General features: G+C 41.5%; 1 protein-coding gene and 1 non-coding gene across 2 annotated transcripts in view; both read left to right on the forward strand.

Moving 5' to 3' along the window:
* MYBPC1 (myosin binding protein C1) overlaps positions 1–13,081 on the forward strand; it is a 95,237-nt gene extending 82,156 nt beyond the window's left edge. The window contains exons 28-33 of the mRNA XM_070410908.1: positions 4,556–4,715; positions 6,161–6,297; positions 8,099–8,285; positions 10,016–10,074; positions 11,511–11,553; positions 12,961–13,081. Coding sequence (XP_070267009.1) covers positions 4,556–4,715; positions 6,161–6,297; positions 8,099–8,285; positions 10,016–10,074; positions 11,511–11,516 — 549 coding nt within the window. The 3' untranslated portion in view covers positions 11,517–11,553; positions 12,961–13,081. The remainder of the gene's footprint in view (positions 1–4,555; positions 4,716–6,160; positions 6,298–8,098; positions 8,286–10,015; positions 10,075–11,510; positions 11,554–12,960) is intronic.
* On the forward strand, positions 7,759–7,889 carry LOC139007843 (small nucleolar RNA SNORA66). Its single transcript, XR_011470989.1, has one exon. It is a non-coding gene; the product is annotated as a small nucleolar RNA SNORA66 (small nucleolar RNA).
* Positions 13,082–22,018: the final 8,937 nt, after the last annotated feature.

Genomic DNA, 22,018 nt, shown 5'->3' on the forward strand with positions numbered 1-22,018 from the left:
TGCAGGCCAGGCTGAGGGACCACCCCCCCCTCCCATGCACAAATTTCATGCACCAGGCCTCTAGTAATATATAATAAAAAATAAAAGCACTTGACATAATGCTCAATAGAATTTTATAGATTCACTAGAGCCCAGTGCACAGATTCATGCACTGGTGAAGTCCCTCGGCCTGGCCTGTGGGGATGGGGCCAAAACCAGCTCTCCGACATCCCCCAAGGGGTTCTGGATTGTGAGAGGGCGGTTCTCAGGTGACACACCCTGGAACTGGGCTCACTCCTCTCTGGTTCCAGGTGTGTCACCTGAGAACCGCCGCTGCCAAGTGACGACAGCTGGCAGTTCCTGCATTGAGCATCTGCCTCCTGGTGGTGAGTGTGCATCATAGCTAATGGCCAGTCAGCCGGTCACTTAGGCTTTTATATATATAGATTTGTTCAACAAATATTTACTCACTCTGGATTCTGACTCAGATTTACACGCATGCAACTCTTTCTCCTTGTAAAATAAATGTTGACTAGCATGGTTGCTAGTTAGAAAAGAAAGACTCTAAAGGGAACAGCATGTGCAAAGGTCCTGAGGAAGGAAGAGCTTAGGGTGCTCAAGAAGAAACCCAGCCCCACCAGTATGGCTCAGTGGTTGAGCATCGACCTATGAACCAGGAGGTCACAGTTGGATTCCCGGTCAGGGCACATGCCCAGGTTTGGGCTAGATCCCCAGTTGTGGGCATGCAGGAAGCAGCCAATCAATGATTCTCTCTCATCATTGATGTTTCTCTCTCTCTCTCTCCCTCTCCCTTCCTCTCTGAAATCAATAAAAATATATTTTAAAAAAAGAAGAAACTCAGTTGGAGTATGAATTACTACTACCCATATTTTATAGATGAGGAAACTGAGGCTCAGAAAGTATAAATGACTTGCTTGAAATCACTAGATTTTAAATGTTAGAGTGTCGGTCTTCCTGAATCTGACTCCATCCACTACAACCTGCCTGTAGGTGAATGAAGGATTAAATGAAAGTTTGGACATACAATGGCATAGAGCCATTTTTCACTCTCATAGGAAGAATAAAACATCATACTGAAAGATATTAATAAAAAGTCTTTTAAAATAATATTTTATTGAATTTATTGGGATGACATTGGTTGATAAAATTATATAGGTTTCAGGTGGACAATTCTATAATACATCATCTGTATATTGTATTGTGTTTTCGACACCCAAAGTCAAGTCTCCTTCCATCACCATTTGTCCCTCCCTTTACCATCTTCTACCTCCTCCAACCCCCAATAAGAAGTCTTTAAACATTTACACCAGTAGATAGCAGTAAGAACATAGCTTATGAAATTACATAGGGTTAATAGAACAAGGGAGGGGAGTTGAGAAGGGCCATTTAATTACTAGGAATGGACTTCAAGCCCCACCTTTTCATAAACTATTTCTAGCATGTCTTCCCCCCCACCCCACCCCCGCCCAAGATGGGTGTTATGTGACAAAATGTGTCATTTAAAGCAACATCTTTTAGCTAAACATAGGCAGCTTGAGAGCTGGATCAATGGATGACTTTGCAAGGGAAGTACTGCAAGTCTTGAATTTCCTTAACACTGAGGGCTCTCCTCTGGACTGTGGCTTAGAGACTGGCAGTGAATCCAGAGGTACCACATTTCCTTCAGGTGGTACCTCCATCCCCATCAGACCTGCTCAACATTTGTTTTCTTAGATACCTAGTCAGGTTTAGATGAGCCAGTACTTTCCAGATGCTTCATATGTCTCAGGTCTGCCTAGTGACAGGGGATGGTCCCTAACCCCTACACCCCTGTGTTTCTGTTGCATTTCAGCAGGAGTGGACCTATGGACCCCAAGATGCTCACTCTGCCCAGTGCACTTCCCAGAGATCACTGCACCATTGCCTTGTTGTGGCTACAAATACTATTCTTCACTTAAATTCCTATAGTCTTTCATACCTTCCATAAACATTGTTTTCATTATCTGTGCCAACATACAAGGGTAGGCAAAAGTAAATTTACAGTTGTGACTACGTGGAACACAAAGTTTATTCTTGTATTATTTATTAATTATTGTATTATCTTTCATAGGAATAACTGTAAACCTACTTTTGCCCACCTGTGTATTTATTCAGTCATTTACTATGGATTGAGCACACTTCTAGTTGCTGGAGAAAAGAAATAGGATGGAAGGAAGGAAGGGAAGGGAAGGGAAGGGAAGGGAAGGGAAGGGAAGGGAAGGGAAGGGAAGGGAGGACAGCTCCTATTCTTAGCACACTCACAGTCTAGGCCAGTGGTTCTCAACCTTCCTAATGCCGCGACCCTTTAATTCAGTTCCTCATGTTATGGTGACCCCCACCCATAAAATTATTTTCGTTGCTACTTCATAACTGTAATTTGCTACTGTTATGAATCGTATTGTAAATATCTGATATGCAGGATGTATTTTCATTGTTACAAATTGAACATAATTAAAGCATAGTGATTAATCACAAAAACAATATGTAATTATATATGTTTTTTCCAATGGTCTTAGGCGACCCCTGTAAAAGGGTTGTTCGACCCCTGAAGGGGTCGCGACCCACAGATTGAGAACCACTGGTTTAGGCCAGGGGTCCTCAAACTATGGCCTGCGGGCCACATGCAGCCCGCCGAAAACATTGGTTTTTTTACTTCAAAATAAGATATGTGCAGTGTGCATAGGAATTTGTTCATAGTTTTGTTTTTGTTTTTGTTTTTTTAAATATATTTTATTGATTTTTGATTTTTACAGAGAGGAAGGGAGAGAGATAGAGAGTTAGAAACATCGATGAGAGAGAAACATCGATCAGCTGCCTCCTGCACACCTCCTACTGGGGATGTGCCCGCAACCCAGGTACATGCCCTTGACCGGAATCGAACCTGGGACCTTTCAGTCCGCAGGCCGACGCTCTATCCACTGAGCCAAACCGGTTCCGGCCATAGTTTTTTTTTAAACTATAGTCTGGCCCTCCAACGGTCTGAGGGACAGTGAACTGGCCCCCTGTTTAAAAAGTTTGAGGACCCCTGGTCTAGGCAATAAGAAAGACATAAAACCAAATGACAAAACAATATGATAAATGTTAGAATAAAGGTTTGTATAAAGTGCTTTGGATATAAAAAAGGGCATAAATACATTTGTTTGCTGTCTTAAAATATGCAAAGTACATATATAACTATGGCCCCTAAAAGTTGTAAGAAAAATTCTTTCCTTTATGAACATTTTTGTCAGCAAGTGTATTTTTCTCAATTAGAGGTCCCAAACATATGTGGTACCATGGGAATTTCCATTGTTTGCCAGATAAATTTTGAGACTACTATATTTTTTGGTATGATAAGGGGAAAAAATGAAAAAAAAATTAGCTTCTCATTCATTCATTCATTCATTCATCCATTATAGTATTTAATAAACATTTATTTTGTGTAAGGTACCTACTATGTGCCAGGTATTGTGATAGGCACTAGGGATATAAGGAGAGAGAATAAACGTCTGTCTTTAACATCCTGGCTTGTTCATGCCAGTGATGGGTGGGGTAGAGAATAAACAAGTCAAACAGTAAATAGACTAGAGGCCCAGTGCACAAATTTGTGCACCAGTGGGGTCCCTCAGCCTGACCTGTGGGATCGGGCCAAAATCGGCTCTTTGACATCCACTGAGGGGTCCTGATTGCGAGAGGGCGCAGGCCAGACTGAGGGACTCCACTGGTGCACGATTGGGGCCAGGGAAAGACACGGGAGGTTAGCCAGCCAGGGAGGAATCATGGGAGGGCTCCAGGGTGTGCCTGGCCTGTCTTGCTTAGTCCTGATAGGCCAGAGCTCAGCAGCAAGCTAACCTACAGGTCGGAGCATCTACCTCCTGGTGGTCAGTGCATGTCATAGCGAGCGGTTGAGTGGCCTTAGCATATCATTAGCATATTACACTTTGGTTGGCTGAATGGACGTCCAGCCACTTAGCATATTAGGCTTTTATCATATAGGATAATTTAAGGTAGCAAGTGCCGTGAAGAAAACTTCTCCAGGTTAAGGTGACACAGTGTGGCCTAAGTAGAGCAATGGAAGGCTGAACAGTTAGGGAGGAGGTGAGATCTGAGCACAGACCTTAAAGAACTTGTGTTGATAATATTAGGCAAATTTGTTGAACAATTTTAATTTTTCTCTGTTGATTTAGCATCATCTCTTCCTCAGAATAGATATCTTGGCAATAACATGTTATAATTATATTTTATTATACAAAAGGTAGATAAGTAGACAAGTAGATTGATAGATGACAGACTGTACAGTTATGAGAAAAGTAGAAAGGTAGTAGTTGACCTCTAGGGTATATGATTCTAATGTATAAATGAAGATTAAATTATACAGCCAAGTATAAATCAATTATAAAGTATTAAATACATTAAATGTACATAGTTATTGCTCTCAAGATAAAAATTAGTGCTATTTTTCTTTTAGTGAATGAAACATCCCTGATATTTATTCTAATCAACAGTTGGGATAGTTGTGTATTTTTAGGTGATTTTCCTCAAATTGTTTTTCATTCAGGAATGGTTCACTGTCATTGAGCACTATCACCGAACCCATGCCACCATTACTGAACTGGTCATAGGCAATGAATACTACTTCCGGGTCTTTGCTGAAAACATGTGTGGCCTCAGTGAGAATGCAACAATGACTAAAGAGAGCGCTGTGATCGCCAAGGATGGTGAGTTGGTAGTGGGCTGATAAAGGGGGCTCTCACCCAATTCCAGTGAGTGGAGGTTTGGTTGAGTTTCCCTAACACCAATCAAGTCTTAGACACCAGCTGGATGTCCCACAATTCCACTCCATTCTGACATTACCCAGAGATAGCATCAGATCCCACAGGTTTCAGGCTCAGTCCCACAAGAATGTCCCCACCTCCCACTTCAAATGCCAATTGCAAGTCCAAGCTGTCTCCTGTGCTTCTCACAGGCTATAAATCAGAGGTTCCAATGACCCCCTCCTCAGGTTTGATTAACTTCCTAGAGTAGCTCACAGAACTCAAAGATACATTCTGTCTACTGTATCACTGGTTTAATAGAAAAGATTTTAACTCAGGAACATCCAGATGGAAGAGGAGCATAAGCAAAGGATGGGGAATGGGCACGGAGTGTCCAAGCCTCAGAGCGCCATCACTCTCCTAGAATCTCCCAGTGTTCACCAATCCACAAGCTCTACAAACATGTCCTTTTTGGTTTTTAAGGAGGCTTCATTACACAGCCATGGTTGATTAAATCTCCAGCCCCTCTCTCCTCCTTGGAGGTCTGAGGGCGGGACTAAAAGTTTCAACCCACTAATCACAAGGTTGGTTTCCTTTGGCAACCAGTCCCTAGGTGGTGGTAGCAGTGGTGGTGGTGGTGGTGGTGGTGGTGGTGGTGGTGTGTGTCAAATGCTACCTCATTAACATAACAAAAGATACCTTTATAGCTCTCCTTGCTTAGGAAATTTCAAGGGTTTGGAGCCAGAAATGGGGATAAAGACCAAATATATGTTTCTTATTATAAATCACAATTTCACAACTAGACATCTGAAGACTTTGGTTTTCAGTAACTAGAGGAGACTGAAAGAAAAAGAAATAAGAAAATTATAAACACATATTTTTAAATTATGATAAAAAAATGTCCAATAATAAATTTAAAAGTAAACATTTTAGAGGAAAATTATATTATTATTGCATTTTTAAAAATGTAAGCTGTAATTCATTCCAACTTCTGGGCAGTAGGTATATAAATGCCTAAATTCACAAGGATAGGAAAAAGTAGATATTGACTTATTGAGCTCGGGTTACTTCTATTCTTAGACACCTTCAAAGTAGCTACACATGAGACCCATGAAACGGGTGAGGCTGAATTCCATGCCTATCATTTCATTTCCTCATCACTGCCACAGTAAAACTCATGGTTGATCAAAATACTCTGACACCAAATTCTTGTGAACATTTGTTACAATTTCAGATGACCACTCTGCCCCCTGTGGGATATGTGTGCTCTCCAGAATGAATGCTGTGTGGTGTTCACTCGTGTTTTTACATGTTTTTCTAAGTTCAGGGAAGTTTTCATGGCGAGTAAAGTATGCCAAGAATAATGTAGTCTCAGGCCAATTTGTGTGTTTCTAATGCTTGTTTTTAAGGTAAAGTCTATAAAAATCCAGTGTATGAAGACTTCGATTTCACAGAGGCGCCCATGTTCACGCAGCCTTTGGTCAACACCTACGCTATAGCTGGGTACAATGCCACTCTGAACTGCAGTGTGAGAGGAAATCCCAAGGTACCATGTTTGTTAGTTTTTTAATCACATTAGTTAAATTTAAGAATTAACCTGAAACTCTCCCTTTTGTATTTGCTACACTATAAATATAAGTAGGAATACAAACGGACCCTCCAACTGCTATTTGTGTCTTATTCTGGGGTTAGAGGGTGGTATTGTTGGAAAATTAGGTACACTATTTAAGTAGTAAAAAATGTTTACATTTCTTTACTAAATAAGGGGTTCATTCTAAGGAAAAACCAAACCACCTATTTTAAAAAGAACTGAGAGGTGAGGAGATGGAAGTAATATTGTTTCACCTAAAAATTAGGTGGAAATATTGATTCATCAAGTTTTCTCTAATAGATTAAGACAAATAATGATACTATAATGCAAGGCAGAATTTAAAGTGCGCTATATTAAGGGTACAGAGCACTTGGAAGGGAGAAATCACATCTGACAGAAGAGAGTTAGAAAGGTTTGAAGGTTTCATTTTGTTGGCATTTGAAAAGAACAACCAGTTAATGAATGTTGCCCATGAAGACATTTATCTGAGTGGCACTGAGGGAAGGAGCCCTAGAATTTGAAAAATTGCCAACAGTGGTATTTTTTTCCACATGTACCATGAACAGAAATAGGAAAGTCAGAGAGAAGCCAAACTGAGGATAGGAGGAAGATGCTGAAGTTGTGTTTAATTGGAAGTGATGTTGGTCCATCCAAGTAGGAATGATCAGTAGGCAGAGAAGAAGTTCACTGGAGCTTAGACAAAGGCCAAGGCTGTGATCCTCAGTTTAGGAGTCCCCAGGCATGGGGGCAGATGAGGAGGTACAATCCATCCCTTGGAGTCATTAGAAAGGAATACCACTGAGGAAAGAGGGTAATGAGGAAAAAACCCCGGACCAAGTGAGCCTCAATGAATACTTCCACTTGAAAGGTGGAAGGAAGAAAGAACAGTGTGAAGAAGAAAGAGAAGAGCCATCTCTAAGGTCTGAAAAAGCAAAATCATATAAGAGGTAGAAGAGGGAATGTAGAGGCTGTGCAGTTACATAAGGAAGGGGAAGACGATATGAATAAGGAGGAGTAGGAGGTCAGTGATGTTAGATATAGTTCAGGGGTCAAGGAGAATGGAGTCACCTCCCTGGGTGACTAGGTTATGATAGATCTTGAATTACCTGGTTGGAGAAGATCCATTGCCACCAGATGATGAAAGCAGATGTCAGAGGACAGATTAAAGGGTGAGGAGGCATAAGTAGCCCACAAATAATTAGAAAAAGATATCAGGAAAATGAAGCGAGGAAATTCGATGGTTATGACACCTTATGGGGATTCTCAGAAAAATGTCCAGCAATATATAGTCTCTTGGATGAGTTAACCTCATGGACCTGTAGATGAAATTGAACTGCAATTGAATCCTTTTGGGAAGATTGCTCCAGAGCTGTCCTGTGAACAAACCTGACATACTTTTTCAGAACTGTTCATGTAGTGCAAACTTGATCACTAACTGCATGATGTTGCAGAAGTGAAGGGAACCAGGTTTGCTGAATTTATTGCGGCGATAGAAATGTATTCGCCTCAGAAGCTACTGAGGTGGTCCATTCTATCCTAGTACAATGTAAAGAAAAAAAGAAGAACTGCTCATTTGCTCTCTTGCCAAGCACTAAGTAGAGTTTAATTTGAGAGAAACTGTGCTCAAATAGATGTGGATTCTTTTTAGGTGTCCTCTCTAAGCTATGCTTTAAAATTCTGTCACTGCTTTGATGGCCTATTAATATGCTAAGTACAGATATGTTTTGACCCTAATTTACTTCAATATTAATTTCAGCCCAAAATAACCTGGATGAAAAACAAAGTTGCTATTGTGGATGACCCAAGATACAGGATGTTCAGCAACCAAGGGGTCTGTACGCTGGAGATCCGCAAGCCCAGCTCCTATGACGGAGGCACTTACTGCTGCAAAGCAGTCAATAACCTAGGGACAGTGGAGGTCGAATGCAAACTGGAGGTGAAAGGTATGACATCCAAGACCTTGGGTGTAGAATAAAATGAAAGAAAACCATTTAATTATTATGCTTACTGCAAAATCCAAATTGTTTGCCAAAATGTTCTGGGGTGGAGGAGGAAGGGGTAAGAGAATTGGGGTAGAGAATACATTTTTACATCTTGCATTCACTCTTGATTTATTTGTGAAGTTTGTTTGACTTGTTAAGTAGCCTTACCTTAAACTCTTGCAATTCTTGTTTACTAAAGAAATATTAATTACAGTAGAATGCTGATATGTGTACAGCATGGTGAGAATAAATGAAGTTAAGAGGGTATTATTTTGATGATGTAGTCCATCTATAAATAGAAGCTTAGGGCAAAAACTTATCTAAAGATAGAAATTTACACTATTTTAAATTAGTTTACTATTTTGTGAAACTTTCAATACATATGGGTAAGTTTGCTAATTTAGTGTAGACTATTACATATGTAGAATATAGCATCTACATATTTTAACCAGTTGCTTTTAACCAGTTGCTTTTAAAATCTCACTAGAGAACTTCCATTTACAGGTGTACATTTCATTTATACTAGTTTTCTACCGATGTAAATCAAGAAGACGTATAAGGATTGATGTGGTAGAAAAGTTTCAGCATAACCCATTGTCTTAATCAGTTTTCATATTGATTGAGTATAGTTTGTATAGTAAAGTTTTTTTCTTGGCAATCAAAACCTACTTTGGGACACCATGAGATAATAGGTGACATGATTCTAATATCTTTTCTCTCAGCCGTATTGTATCACCTTGCCTTTCTGTGACAGTGAAGTCTTTTCTCTACCTCTTTATAGTGAAGAAATTATTATCTAAAAGTCAGAAAGATAATCTTGTAATATCTATTTTTTGGAAAAATGTAGTAAATGCTTAGAGTACTTATGTTAAAAAAGTTTTTAGTCCTAAATTTAGTATAAAATCGTTAAGAAACTTATTGAAAAAAATTCCTTTTGTAACCTTTTTTTTTAAAAAAATTATTCTTTCTCTTCTGATCTCTGTCAGTCCTGTGGTAATATGGTACAATAGATTCATAATTGAGTGAGAGAGAAAAAAAACAAGTTTAAAACATAACATCCTTAGAAAAATTTTGAAGCTTACTCTTGAGATAGTGCTTACAAATGTAAACATTACTTTTAAGTTTTTATTAGCTTTAAATGCAGATTATGGTCCCAGTTGCAATACCTCTGGTTTCTAAACTCTTAGGCTTAATAATTCCAAGGTACTGTTGGTACTTATGTTTCAGCATCCAAAAATAAAAATAAAAACAAAAGCCTAGTGCAACTTCTGTGTGTTTTGAAAATAACTGAATGTTGCTAATGATATAAAATGATGATTTCATAACTGGTTCAACATTTGGCGGTCCTTCCTAAAAGATAATAATGATATAGATATAGATATAGATATAGATATAGATATAGATATAGATAGATAGATATAGATGATATATTTTTATGTAATTGCATGGTGAATTATATGATAATTGAATTTAATAATAAAAATAATGTATTTTAGTACATACGTTCATAGTAAAATATCAATTGCAACATATTGGTAAAACTTTTGGGTCCTAAAAGTAAAGCCAAGGTTGTTTATCATCAGATTGTTATCTGATAATAGGTGGCTTGAATCAAGTTAAGCTGTAAAAATAAAGGTAAATATGTGAACTGAGAACAAATAAATATTGGTACAAATATTCTAATTCTACAGTGATATATCAACGAGTATTTTCCCCTGGAGAACCACTGTTCCTGGAGGGGCAGCAACAGGTTTTAAAAATTCATATCGCACCAGATATTTCTACTTCCTGTTCCATTCCTCTTACATGAAATCGCACTTTGCATGTAAAGCTTGACTTTCTCATTTGCTTCTCATTATATTTTTTTAGCAGCTCGTGGCATACAGTGTTTATGCCATGAACTAGGAAGGCCAAATTATTCAAGGTTATTAAGTAATTAGGAACTAAGTTTTGTCAGAAAACTAAGTACCATAGCACAGGTCCCCATAAATAAAGCCAGAAGGCTGCATTTGAAGATACCATATTTTAGATGTAAAATTATCAACACCTGGGAACCAATGACATTTCTGTAATAATTGCATTTTTCACATGTAAAGAGATACGATCTCCCTTTAAGATAGTTTCCAGGGTGGTTTCCTTAGATTTGTGTTGAAATTCAGAAAACTGAACCTTTTTAAATTGCTAAGCTGTAGAAAAAGTGTTCCGAGCATTTTTGATAGGGAAAGGTCACAAATAAAAACAGATCCAATATTTAGAAACTTTCATAGTTAAGACTTTCCCCTGAAAAAATCACCAGTAGGATATCTGTAACCCATCTTTCTATTGGACATTTTAGATATTTTCATGGGACCAAAAGTATTTCATATACTCATGAATTTAAATGGACAGATAAGCCTAGGTCCCATTATTAAATGTATTAAGCATTAAATGAGTCTGATAGTATATGTATGATTCTCCCCCAGTTGGAAGAATGGATTAAGAAGTTCTTTGGGGACGGGTAAGAAACTTGATGCAAACTCTATGATGTAGATCTATGCCTGAGTTTATCATATGTGCTCTTTGAATTCCCAGAGGTAATGTCAGTTTTCAAAGGAGGAAAGAATTAGGGCTATTTCTTAAAAGTTTTGTAGATTATACATATAGTCACTTTCTAGGCTGTTTGTTTAAGCCTTGTGTTTATATAGATTAGTCACATTTGGAATCATTTCAGAATACATATTATAGAATACACTAGTCTCACATTAATACCTACTTGATAATTTTGCCTTTTAGAATTTCAACATATATATATGTACACTAATACTTTGTTCATCATCTATGTTTTTCTTTTGTTGAAAAACACAATATATATATGTTGTAGGATTTTTTTTTTTAAGCTAATGGTTTGGAAGCTCTTACCATAAATATTCACTGTACAATCCAATTGGCTTTGCCACCTGTTTAGGCAAAGTGGTTGTGCATATTAATAAGTGTTTTACATATTAATGATCCTTTTGAAGTGACTGGATCCCTGCCCTTCATTCCATGTGCTTCTATGTTCCTACATCTTTCACATGACTAAGGATTAATGAAATCACCTCATCATAATCGCAACCATAATTTCATCCAACGAGTACTCAACTCTGGTTTTAGCACTCTATTAATGCTCAAAACTTCTCTCTCTCTCTTTCTCTCTCTTTTCCTTAGTTGTAGCACAGTAAGGATTTTTGAATGTGTATTATCATCTAAGGTAAGCTTTCATATGGATTTGGCATATGAAGCTTATGCTGTCATAAGTCATATAGAGCTTGTGGCATATGGCATGATTTTCATTATGTAGTCCAATGAAAATAGACTATTTAAAACATCTAACTTTGTAGTTTTTAATTTGTATTTTAGTATCTTGAAATTAACAACTAGTACTTATTCAGCACAACAATCTCCTGTTGACATGAATGCGGTAGAGCATGAATTAAAGCATTTAATGTGGATGAAAATGAGTGATACCCAAGCATTCTGAACGCTTTGCATCCAGGAATGGACATGTACAAAAGTGGCATCATTTCTACCGATATGTGACTTGAAGTCTTTTTTTAAAAGGAGAATGACTTTTCCAAATTTGCACTAAAGAAGTTTAAGAATGTTCATATGGCATGCTGTTTTGTCTGGACGTGAATTTATTAGCAAGTAGTGAAGTACTTTTCCAAAGGACCATGAATTGTATAGTTTCATGGGTTCTCTCATGAAGGGTACTTTTATTTTTTTAGATATAATTCAGAAACATGAAAGGTAAGTATGAAATATTAGTAGGTATTTCTCTGACCCTCAGAAGGTATTGGATAGGTTTTACTATTTTTAACAAACTATTCCAATGTGAGCCCTAGCCGGATTGGCTCAGTGGTTAAAGTGTGAGCCCTCAGACTCGAGGGTCACAGGTTCGATTCTGGTCAAGGGCACGTATTTTGGTTGCAGGCTTGATCTCTGCCCTGGTCAGGGCGTGTGCAGGAGGCAACCAATCGATGTGTCTCTCTCATGTCAATGTTTTTCTCTCTGTCTTTCCCCCTCGCTTCCACTCTCTCTAAAAAAGTATCAAAGTAAAAAATGTGCTTGGGTGAAGATTAACAAACCAAAAACAATTTTTTTCCAATTTGTTTCACTCTTGACAATGTATAAGTAGCCAAGTTTAAAGGAGTCGTCTCCTTTTTCTTCTCTAACGTGTTTGAGTTAGAACTTGGTGCTTAATTAAAAAGAACAGAAATAAACCAGAAACAGTTCTTCCTGCTGATTCATAACATGGTAATGCATTTATTCTGCCATTCAGTCAGAGCACTTAAATTATCTATAGAGAATCCCAAAACCTCTCAGTGATAAGTATTTCCCAACCAGTTAGGAAATTAAATTAAGATTGAATAATAGCAGGAAACAAAGGACTTCTATGGGCCTAGCCAGAACTTGCTTTTCCTCCTAGATGTCTAGTGCCTTAAAGTCTAAATATACTAAACCCAGGAGAAGATTTCCGAGCAGGGACTGATTGAATCTTTGTAACTAACTGGAACATAATTAGACACATTTCCAGGCAGCTAGTCCAGGAGTGTTGTTTCAGCGATTTTTCACATAGACGGTTTTGACTTTTCCTTTTCCTTTTTGCCCTCTCCAGGTGGACTTTCCTTCTGCAGGCTCCTCTTGCAAGGTGTACCTCCTAACATAATTGAGTCATATATGCGAGATTTGCACTCAAGCAATCCTGAGGAATACTAAGGGCCTGGCCACTGCCCCTGCACTCTACTGCTTTGAAATATGGTTGCAATGAGAAAGCGTTGTCTGTGTTAACACCAGGCACCCAAGTGTGGCCGTTTTTTTTTTGTTTTTTTTCTTTTCTTTTTTTTTCCTTTGAAGAAGAAAAAAATGTTTGCACAAATTGCTTCATTAAAAACTGTAAACAAAATCCCATTTGAAGTCAGTGTTTTGATCATTATTGTCTGTGTTTTGTCATTGTACTTTACAAAAAAAGCAAGCTATACTATAAGCAAAAGTAGTTACTTTAGTTTAACTTAACAGGCTGTAAATGCTTTTTTCCAGGCTAAAAACCAGTCCAATACACCACGATGGAATCTTGAATACCCATCTTTCTCTTGATCTAAGATATTTTCTAAGCAAAGCAGAATTGTGTATTTCCTACAACCCTGTGTGACACCAGTGGATCTGTGCCTACTTCCCCATTTGAATTTGCTAGAAGACTTCTTAAAGTCAAACAAGTTTTCTCAACAGAAGGGGAAGTGTATTCAATAAACGCTACAATAAATCTGAAGTGTTTGTGTTGAAATGACACAGTCCTGGTTTTTGTGTTAGGGGTTGTGCGCTCAGACAGAAGTGAAGACAAAAGGCCAGGAGCCAGCATGCTACCAAACTCAGCCCTGACCTCCAGCGTGTCTCTCTGGCTCGGCATCCTGGCCAAACCCACCAGAGCTCCTGCCAAAACCGCCACAGTGACAGAGTGCTGGTGCAGGCTACAGAGCAGCTACAGATGTAGGGTTTGCTGATGGCATCTTGTTCAAATGGGTGGAAACCTTCTTTAAAAATCCAGAAGCTGAGACACATTTGTGCAAACCCATAATCTCTCTGGCAGCTCCCTTCCCTCCTCTTGGTGTAGAGAATGTTGCAGTTAAAGGAGAGGAGTAGGAGTGTAAGATACCACACCTCACCTTGCCCCCTTTTTTTCTTTTGGCCTTTTGTTCTAGGAGCTAACTACACTGTGACCTGTCGGTGGGCCCATAGGACCCTGGGACAACATTTAGAAATATCTGCTCTGCTTCCTTTCCATGTGAGAGCTGGGAAGCTGTGAGGGTGGTCCTGCTCCTGGGTGGATGTGTGGCCCCTAACGGGAAGGAGTGAAAGGTGCGGGTAGTTGTAGTATGTTTGGGAACAGCAAACATACTACAGTTTGTTTATCCTCGAGTTCTTGTCCAAACTATGGTGGCCACATCTTTTCCTGTCCTGATTGGTTGGTGATCTTGCCTTCCTGGTTGCTAAGAATATTGACCATCACCACATGTTCTCAACAAATCTGAAATAATAATGTGTGCAATCCCTATGCAAAGCCCCATTTTAATCAGAAAATCCATTTCCACGTTATTGACTAAGATATTTTACATAAAAGAAGTCTGACTCAGCCGGCGTGACTCAGTGGTTGAACATCGACCTATGAAGCTGGAGGTCACGGTTCCATTCCCGGTCAGGGCACATGCCCTGGTCAGGGCTCGATTCCCCAGTGCAGCCGATCAGTGATTCTCATCATTGATGTTTCTATTTCTCCCTCTCCCTTCCTCTTTGAAATCAATAAAAATATATTATTTATAAATTTAAAATAAATAAAAGTTTTTTTAAAAAAAGAAGTCTGGCTTATCTATAAAGCAGTGAAGACTATATATCTCTACTGCAAACCAAGTAAGACCCTATCTCTATGTGGCACAACCAATCAGCATGGCCCCTGCTGCCTGGTTGCTGGGCCAGAGGACAGTGCAGCAGGTGAGCTGGTTGCCTAATTTAAACACTCATGGTCAAGCTTGTTATGTCATTTATAAACCTAGCCTAAAAGGGACTATAAAGCATCCTTATAAAATACTGGTTCCCCAGTCATTACTTTATGCTCTAACTGTATTTTGTACCAGAGAATGTTATTTTTCTACAAGTGATCTCTCTCCTCATATTAAGGGCACTTCCATACCGCAAAGTTCTAATAGGAAAGAAAAAGCCTATTTTAGAACTACAAAGAGCAAAGAATGTCAGAAGCTGTCATTGCTATTAGCTGCCTACACCTTTGTTCTAGTTTTGTGTTAGTTTCACTCTGTTACAGAAAAAGTTATATATCAGAGGAATTTACCAAAAATTCTTTTTGGGAACTAAACATTTATTAAATTTTTTTAATGATCACACTTACTTACTTACTTTAAAAGAAAGTCTAATATGTGTTGTCATGTAAATTAATACAGAAGTAAGGGGGGAAACCACTAGTTCCAAGAAACATTGGAACAAGGTCATATGTCCTTAACCACTCATTCATTATATATATATATATATATATATATATATATATATATATATTATTAATTTCAGAGAGGGAGAGATAGAAATAGCCACGATGAGAGAGAGAGTTATTGATTGGCTGCCTCTTACAGGACCCCAGGGGGATCAAACTCGGAACCCGGCGTGTGCCCTGACCAGGAATCAAACCGTGACCTCCTGGTTCATAGGTTGACGCTCAACCACTGAGCTACGCCAGTCAGATACCACTCCCTCTTAAGGTGAATTCTGAGACATTCTATTAAGCTCAACAAATGCATTATTGAATGTCTGATGCATGCATAGTACTGCGATGGGTTCAGCTAGGAACCCAATGAGAAATAAGCCACTTCATGCTTTTAAGGAATTTATAACACATCACACTAATACATGTAGGGAAAGACACAAGCAGAGCAGCACGAAGGTGTAAGAGATCTATAAGGCTTCAGAAGCTGAGTAGCGTGGTCTATGTGCTATAACCCATGTGTGTATCACACCAGAATGTAGTACAGGACATGCCACATGACTTTGTTTTTGTAAATCAAATTAAAGATCACTCTGAGCTCCCCACTAGCCGGAGAAATTGAGACATTCTCTCTGCCCTGCTTGGAAGGTCTTATCTCAGGTCCTGGGCCAACTGGAATCTTTCCTGGAGCCTAGAAAATGGAGAGAAGGACCCGGCCGGCATGGCTCAGTGGCTGATCTATGAACCAGGAGTTCACGGTTCGATTCCCAGTCAGGGAACATGCCCCGGTTGCAAGCTTGATACCCAGTGGGGGGGAGTGCAGGAGGCAGCCATCAATGATTCTCTCTCATCATTGATGTTTCTATCTCTCCCTCCCTCTCTCTTCCTCTCCGAAATCAATAAAAATATATTTTAAAAAAAAGAAAATGGAGAAAAGTCTCTGAATTCCCATCTCCATTGGTGGCTACAGAGATGCCTGTGGTTCAGCTCAATATTTTCCCTTCAACTTGCTAGGCAAGTGTGGGGGCAATGAACAGTTCTACCACTTAGTAGCAGCCTTGGACCTGGGCAAGAGGGACTTCTGCAATTTCAAGAGTCTCACTCTAAGGCCAACTTGGAACCCTTACCACACTGCTCCTTCTTACAGTTGTACCCACCCTCACTGCCAGGGCTTTTGTGGGCCTTTTCCCTGGGTTCAAACCCCTAAGGAAGAACCATGTGGCCTGTATATGAACCTTGAGGCCCAAGGCATGAACAGAGGCACGTGTTTGCCAGGAGTTGGGGTGTGCAGATGTGACCAGAGCTTGTGCATAAGGCTGGGGCATCAACCTGTGTGCACCTGAGACCCGTCACGGTGTGGTGGAGGAAGGAACTGCGATGCAAAGGATAGGGAGACCGGAGACTGGCAGTGGACAACAATATTCTAGCCAGTATTTCTGAAGAATCAGGTAATTCTATGTTCAAACCAGGCCTTCCAGGTCATTCTGAGGGTATCCTCATAAAGACTACAGGATAAAATTATTATTTTTTAACCATCTGTTAGCTTGATTTATAATTTCTAAATATTTATGTATGAGTTAGAAAGGTTCGAGGTCAGGCAGCCCCCAACCATCTCGGTTCCCTTTCTTGTATCCTTTCCGCCCCTCCTCCACCATCCAACATCACTCTCACCTCTCCACTCCCACCACTTCCTTCTCCCCACTCACCAAACTCACATCCAACCCTTTATCTCCTGCCCCACTTACGTTCCCTGGAACAGAATTCTAGAAATATACATTTCCTCTTTGGAGTAGAATAAGGGATAATAATACAAGACAATATTACCAATTGTCCCTATAATATTTATTAATTCTAAATTGAACTCTACATTTATTTCCTTATTTTGCCAGGCCACTATATCACCCTTGCACCAAAGATTCAGGTGATGGCTTACATGTAGATATTTATAAAGGCCTTTGTAAAAATTTTGATAACTTAGAATGGACTGGAGAAACAAGCTCATCCATGGGGATGACCAGTTCTCCTGATTCTAAGGGCTGTCATCACCCTCTCAGACACTTGAGCTCTCTCTGACCCCAAATGTACTGACTGGTGCAATCTCTGGCCTCACTGAACATGTATCTATCTGGAGTAGATTACTAGGAACAAAATACCAGGAAGACAGCAAGACAGTTAAACACTCCCAAAGGGGCCACTCAGAGTGTGGCTTGGGGCACTGGCTGACTCAATTCACTAGAGGGAAAATAACCTTGCACTCTAGTGAATAATTGACCATAATTTATTTTCTCCCAAGCGATAGCTTTCGAAAAAGCTTTTTATTCTTTGTGGATAAGCACTTAGCTATCCACAGCAAGAGAGTCCCTCCATTTATTATTCTACTGTCTCCTTTATCCTAGTCTTGGAGCCCAAGAAAACATCTTAAAGACACCATACACCAATTTGGCATCAATTTTTTTTAAGTTAATGAAAAAAGAAAAGAAAACAAACAAACAAAAAATAAGCAGGGGTTACCAGCCACACTGTGACAAGGAAAGAAGCCATTGTTCAGATTTCGTAAGGCATCCCTCTTGGATGATTGGGACAAAGGGTCATTGGAAAGGAGCCATGTTACAAAATAAATCAAAGCTGGTTCAAAGTCATGTGGTTACTTGGAAAATTCCAGGCACTAGAGAGCCAAATAAGGTATCCCCTTTAAGCTATAGGATAAAGTGCCACTGGGCTGTTCATCCGAGGCCCCCTCCTGAGTGTCCACTGGAGGGTTGTTACTGTAAAGTCAGTCCCAGCTCCTGCACTGGGAGGTACCACTGAGCTGGAGGCAGGTTGGATAGTCGTGGAAGTTGCCAAGCAGAGGTAGAGCCTCTGTGTGCAGGGCTATTTTCATGTACTTCTTAATAGCTCATAGTTGGGTTCAGTAAATATTAGCTAGCAATAGAAGCAGGAGTTCATGGGTGAGATGATGTTCCCTGGGTCCTTCAATGATTATCAAGTCCAAAGAAATAATGCATGCAGGGACTCTGACCCAAAGTCAGCCTTTAGTAGCTGCACTCTCTGAAGATGTTAATAGAGAGCTATGGGAAGATAGGGAGGGTGTGGCAGGAAGGGGCTCCTATGAAGGCCAAGACTAAGCAGGAGGGAGAAAAGGAGGACTAACACGATTATTTGTACAGAGGAAAGGGCAATCACCAGACAAGGAACTAAAGAAAGAGGAAACAGCAATGAGAAAATCAACAATAAAAAGAGAACAGTACCTACTTTTGTGTTTTACAGGCATTATCTCAACCGTAGTTTCCCAACTCTACTCACCACTGCTGCACTCTTATTTAGAGAGAGGAAAACCTGGGATGGATGTGAGAGCACAGCCTGAAGCCAAGGCTACAACCTCTTATATATTTGTTGTTATAACATTTGTTGTTGTTGATCCTCACCCGAGGATATTTTCCATCGATTTTCAGATAGAGTGGAAGGGAGGGGGAGAGACAGAGAAGACACAGAGAGAGAAACATCGATGTGAGAGAGACACATCAAGTGGTTGCCTCTCACACACACCCCAAGTAGGCCTGGGGATCGAGCCTACAACCAAAGTACGTGCCCTTGACCAGAATCGAACCTGGGACCCTCAATCCGCAGGCCAACACCCTATCCACTGAGCAAAAATGGCGAGGGCACAACCCCTTATATTCATTAAGATTTATCCACATGTTGTATTCTTCTCTATGATATAAGAGTTTATTTAAAGAAAACAATTTTTTCTTCCCAGATCTTCAAATGGATGTTGTTCCAACACCTTCACCAAGTACCAAGATCTTAATTCCACTGGATTTATTATGAGATCAATTAGCACATATATATTAAAATACATATAAGATATAAAACAAAAATAAAGTATAAAAATAAAAGATCTTGAACTCTATCTATCTATCTCCCTCTCTATCTATCATCTATCTATCTATCTATCTATCTATCTATCTATCTATTCTTCTTCGTCCTGGAAAGAATAGACTTAAGCAAAATTGAGCCAAGCTGGTCTTCCTCATCCCTTAATTGCCCCAAGTCCTTTCTCTCTTCTTTCTGCCCCTTTCTTTTCCACCTGGGGCTCAAGGGGCTTGCTTGCTCAGAGTAGTTCCTCCATCCAAGCTTTATAAGACTGGATGCTTCAGGTCCCAAATGTGGCCCGGTGACCAGCAGCAGCACATGGGAGCTTGTTAGAATGAAAACTCTCAGCTCCACTTTCACGCCCCAACTCCACTGACTCAGATCCTGCATTATAGCAGGATTTCCAGGTGATTCCTGTGCTCATTCTTATTGGAGAATTGCAGCCCCAGCCTTCTTTCTCTCTAGTTTCCTGTATGAATATGTATATGGAGCCACTCTCTCTCAGCTGTCCCAAAGGGAAGCATTCTGATAAAAATATCCCTCTTACATCCTTGTGTCTGAGTGTCAACCTATGAACCAGGAGGTCATGGTTCAATTCCTGGTCAGGGCACATGCCTGGGTTGCAGCTTGATCCTTGGTGTGGGGTGTGCAGGAGGCAGCCGATCAATGGTTCTCTCTCATCATTGATGTTTCTATCTCTCTCTCCCTCTCCTTTTCTCTCTGAAATCAATAAAAATATATTTTAAATATATATATAAATTATACCTTAATAGAGCTATTTATAAAAATAAAATTGTAAAAACCAGACTTAGCTCGTGGGCTGCGTGAAAGCAGGTGGTGGCCTGACCCACCTCCGACGTATTGTGATGAATCCTACGGGACAAACTGCATCTGCTGACAGACACTGCCCAAACGCAACTGTCTTGAGCTTATTCTGTGCAGATCAGAACCATGAAGAGAAAGCAGCCAAGTGGCAGGCTGATCTCAATACAACATGTTTATGGCAGGCCTTCCCTCTCTTGGGTGGGTGCATTGTGAGGTAAGGCCTGTGAACTATCACATGTGGCAGGTGTGATGTGCCCATGTGCGGTGGAGGACACGGCCTGGACCCCTGTCCTCTAGTTCCCCAGAGGGGTATGTGTAAAAGTATCCATTGTTATTGGTAGTGTGGTAGGCGGTCAGACAGACAGAGCAGAGCAGGACAGAAGGCCAGGTACAGATGCCAGCAGGGCAGAAAGCCCCAGGTGCCAAGCAACAGGGGAACAGAAAACCAGGACCTCTCCCCCAGGGTAAGCTTTCCTCCCCTAGCCTATGGCCGGTCATGGCATTTTAGCCCCCCTGACCTTTCATACTACTGGTCATGGGATTTAAACCCCCCCCCCCCCTCCTCCCACCCTGTCCTCCCCTAGCATGTTGCTAGTCATGAAGGTTAGACCCCCTTAGAGGGGGAACCATCGAGGGGACCGGAGAATAACCTTCAAGCATTCAGTTCCCAGGAAAATAGGGTTCTGACCTGAATCAAATAAATCTGGGCCTCAGCTGTGTTTCAGCTCCAGGTCCAGGAAAGGAGCAAAACCATGGTTGATATCAAGACCAGCCGCGTTGACGAATGTCCCCCTGCCCTGGCTCGGACCAATCAGTGGAGACCAAGACCCTGAAAGGACACACCTGGAGAGCTGATGAGCATTCTATTGAGATCCTCCCTGGGACCACCCCTAAGATCCCCACCCTTAAAAGCCCTCAGGACAGGGGACCCAGCAAGCTGTCCCCTTCCAGTTTCCACCAGGAATGTGACCTTTTACCCTTCTCTCTCCTAAGCTCCAGGGGCCCCTTCTTTTGCCTCTGTAACTTGTTTCCTGAGCCCATTTCTTCGACAGCTCCCTTCTTCTAAATAAACTTTCTCTTACAGTTTGAGCCTTGGTTCTGAATTCTTTCTCAGCCAGAACTCAAGCGCCGAGGTTGCTGGGCCCAGGTCTGGTCAGACTTCACCCAACACCTGTTGCCGTTTCTGCCGAGGCCAACAGTAGCCCATGCTCGGAAAAATGGGCATTGGGTTTCAAGCATTCCTCCCTCTGTTCGTGTTTCCAAGTCCTGATTTTTATTTCCAACACCTTGGTCTCTGAACCTCCCCCTCCGCCCCCCGACCCCCCCAAAAAAGGGTCCTCCAGAACGAATATCTGGCAGGGGCCCCTGTCCTGGGGGTTGGGAGGAAGAGTTCTCTCGTGTGCTTAGCCCACAGGACCTCTCTTCAGGCTGACAGATGGGGCCATCCTACCGGTGACCCAAGACGTGCAAAATCAAGTTCTCCCTTCCCGCCCTGCAGGAAGGGCGGGCCTGCAGCAAACCGCACCCCGGGAGGCCCGAGCCCTGCACAGACCACAGGCCAGGAACCAGCTCCTAACCGTCCGGGCAGCTGACTTCCTCCGGGGAACGTGACCAGCCTCCGCAAGAGGAGCTGGACCTGAGCAACATGTGCATCCAGCCCGCGGGGAAGTCAGGGCCCGCGGGGCGCCAATTCCAAAGGGGCCGTGGGCGGGGCCCTCCTGGTGACCCGGTGGCCAGCGGGAGCCCGTCCCAGCCTCCCCGCCGCCTCCCCGGGCTCCCCCCACCCCCTCCCGGTGCCCCCTGGCCCCGCCCCCCGCCTGCCGGCCGCGCCTCGGGGGTGGGGTGAGGGCGGGGGCCCGGGACCTGGGGCGGCCGGGCCTAACCTCGACCTCGGCCGAGCGGCTTCCACCCGGCCGCGCAGCCCGGCCGCGAGCCCTCCCTCCCCGTCCCCGTCCCCGCCCTGGCGCCCGGCGCCGGCGGCTCGCAGCGGCGG

Source organism: Myotis yumanensis, unplaced genomic scaffold, assembly GCF_028538775.1.
Source record: "Myotis yumanensis isolate MYYU_CA2020_CCGP unplaced genomic scaffold, mMyoYum1.0.hap1 SCAF_3, whole genome shotgun sequence".
Classification (NCBI taxonomy): Eukaryota; Metazoa; Chordata; class Mammalia; order Chiroptera; family Vespertilionidae; genus Myotis; species Myotis yumanensis.